The following is a 1,413-nucleotide window of genomic DNA, read 5'->3' as shown; positions in this document are numbered from 1 at the left end:
AGTTCTGTTCTAGTTCTGTTCTAGTTCTGTTCTAGTTCTGTTCTAGTTCTGTTCTAGTTCTGTTCTAGTTCTGTTCTAGTTTTGTTCTAGTTCTGTTCAAGTTCTGTTGTAGTTCTGTTCTATTTCTGTTCTAGTATAGCAATTTTTTCTGTGTTAATTGTAAATGTATTTTTAAATATTTAAGTTTCTTATTGCAAAGCTCGCAAGTTATTCAAAGATTAATTTACTATTTCCTGTTAACGTAAACATATTTAAAACAAAAGTAATATTAAACTAAATCACTTTTCTTACCAGTCACACATGCTGCCATCATAACACCCTTTTCACTCTGAGACATATCGAATTCACACTGGGAAGATATAGCTATAATGCCTACCGACAACTGAGCCGCCATAGAAGTCATGGTCAACAAGCCACTGATTAATAATAAAATCCATTGCGTTTTTCCAAAACCTATCGTAAAATATTATTTTCTAAATAAATATATTATAAAATGTTTAAACATAAAACTCACCTAAAACGTTTAAAATCTCCTCATAATCCCATACATTACTTACAGCACCTGCCTCAAGTTTTTGCTGTAAATCTCCGGACCCACCTTCAACAACTTTATCACCACTACCTCCAACAACAACAGCTTGCTGCAAGCCTTCTCTGCTACTAGCGGATCGTGATTGTTGATCATCAGAAAACTGCATAACTTTGCGCGCTGTGTTCTTTTTTAGCCGCGATGTGGTATTGTTTAATGTTTATTTGTTTATAATAAATAAATTCCATTGTAATGTCTACTAATATTTATACTTTTTTTGATCTAAGAGTCTGATTTAAACTATTACTCAGCTTTAGAATAATTAATAAAAAAAACAAAATACTTGATCGATCAAACACATGTTGTGTGACCACTTTTAAAGTGTCGCTTGCAGCAGCCGGTTTATGACGTCGTATAGAGAGTGTGAGTGAGGTTTGCTTGCAATCTTGGCTTAAACAAGCGTTATTGTTAACAACTGTGTGTGGCGGTATTATTGAACCGTGTTTGTTGTTGTTAGCACAGTTGTTGTTATTTAAATTTTTTTGTTTTGTTTATATGGAAACATACTGACTGGTGGCATTGTTTTGTTTTACATTTTTTGGGTATTTTTTTACTATATTAAACTGGTTTAAAGAGATGTTTGCATATCTATTAGTCTAACTTTTGCGCTCTTTTAACATGGCTCTAACAAATTTAAATATTAATCGTTTTAGCTATTATGATATAAAAATAATAATGTATCGCTGTTACTGTCGTTAACAGTTGAGTGCCTTAAAACTGGTGCATAGTCCAGTAATATAAGTCGCAAAATGTATGTGTTATTCAAAACAATTAGTATTTTGTTACTTTAATTAAAAAAATTTAAAGAGTTGAGGCAAAAATTA

At 31.6% G+C, this 1,413-nt stretch overlaps 1 protein-coding gene across 1 annotated transcript; it reads right to left on the bottom strand.

Moving 5' to 3' along the window:
• Positions 1-291: 291 nt before the first annotated feature.
• Positions 292-772, bottom strand: LOC111688697 (the record flags this gene model as incomplete). Its single annotated transcript, XM_046955957.1, has 2 exons — positions 515-772; positions 292-453 (listed from the first exon to the last, which is right to left on the bottom strand). Coding segments are annotated over exons 1-2 (346 nt in total), but the record flags the coding sequence as incomplete, so codon positions are not given.
• Between the last annotated feature and the right edge of the window lie 641 nt (positions 773-1,413).

This window comes from Lucilia cuprina, unplaced genomic scaffold, assembly GCF_022045245.1.
Source record: "Lucilia cuprina isolate Lc7/37 unplaced genomic scaffold, ASM2204524v1 Scaffold_2422, whole genome shotgun sequence".
In the NCBI taxonomy this organism is placed as follows: Eukaryota; Metazoa; Arthropoda; class Insecta; order Diptera; family Calliphoridae; genus Lucilia; species Lucilia cuprina.
This window is presented reverse-complemented; position numbering and strand designations above follow the sequence as displayed.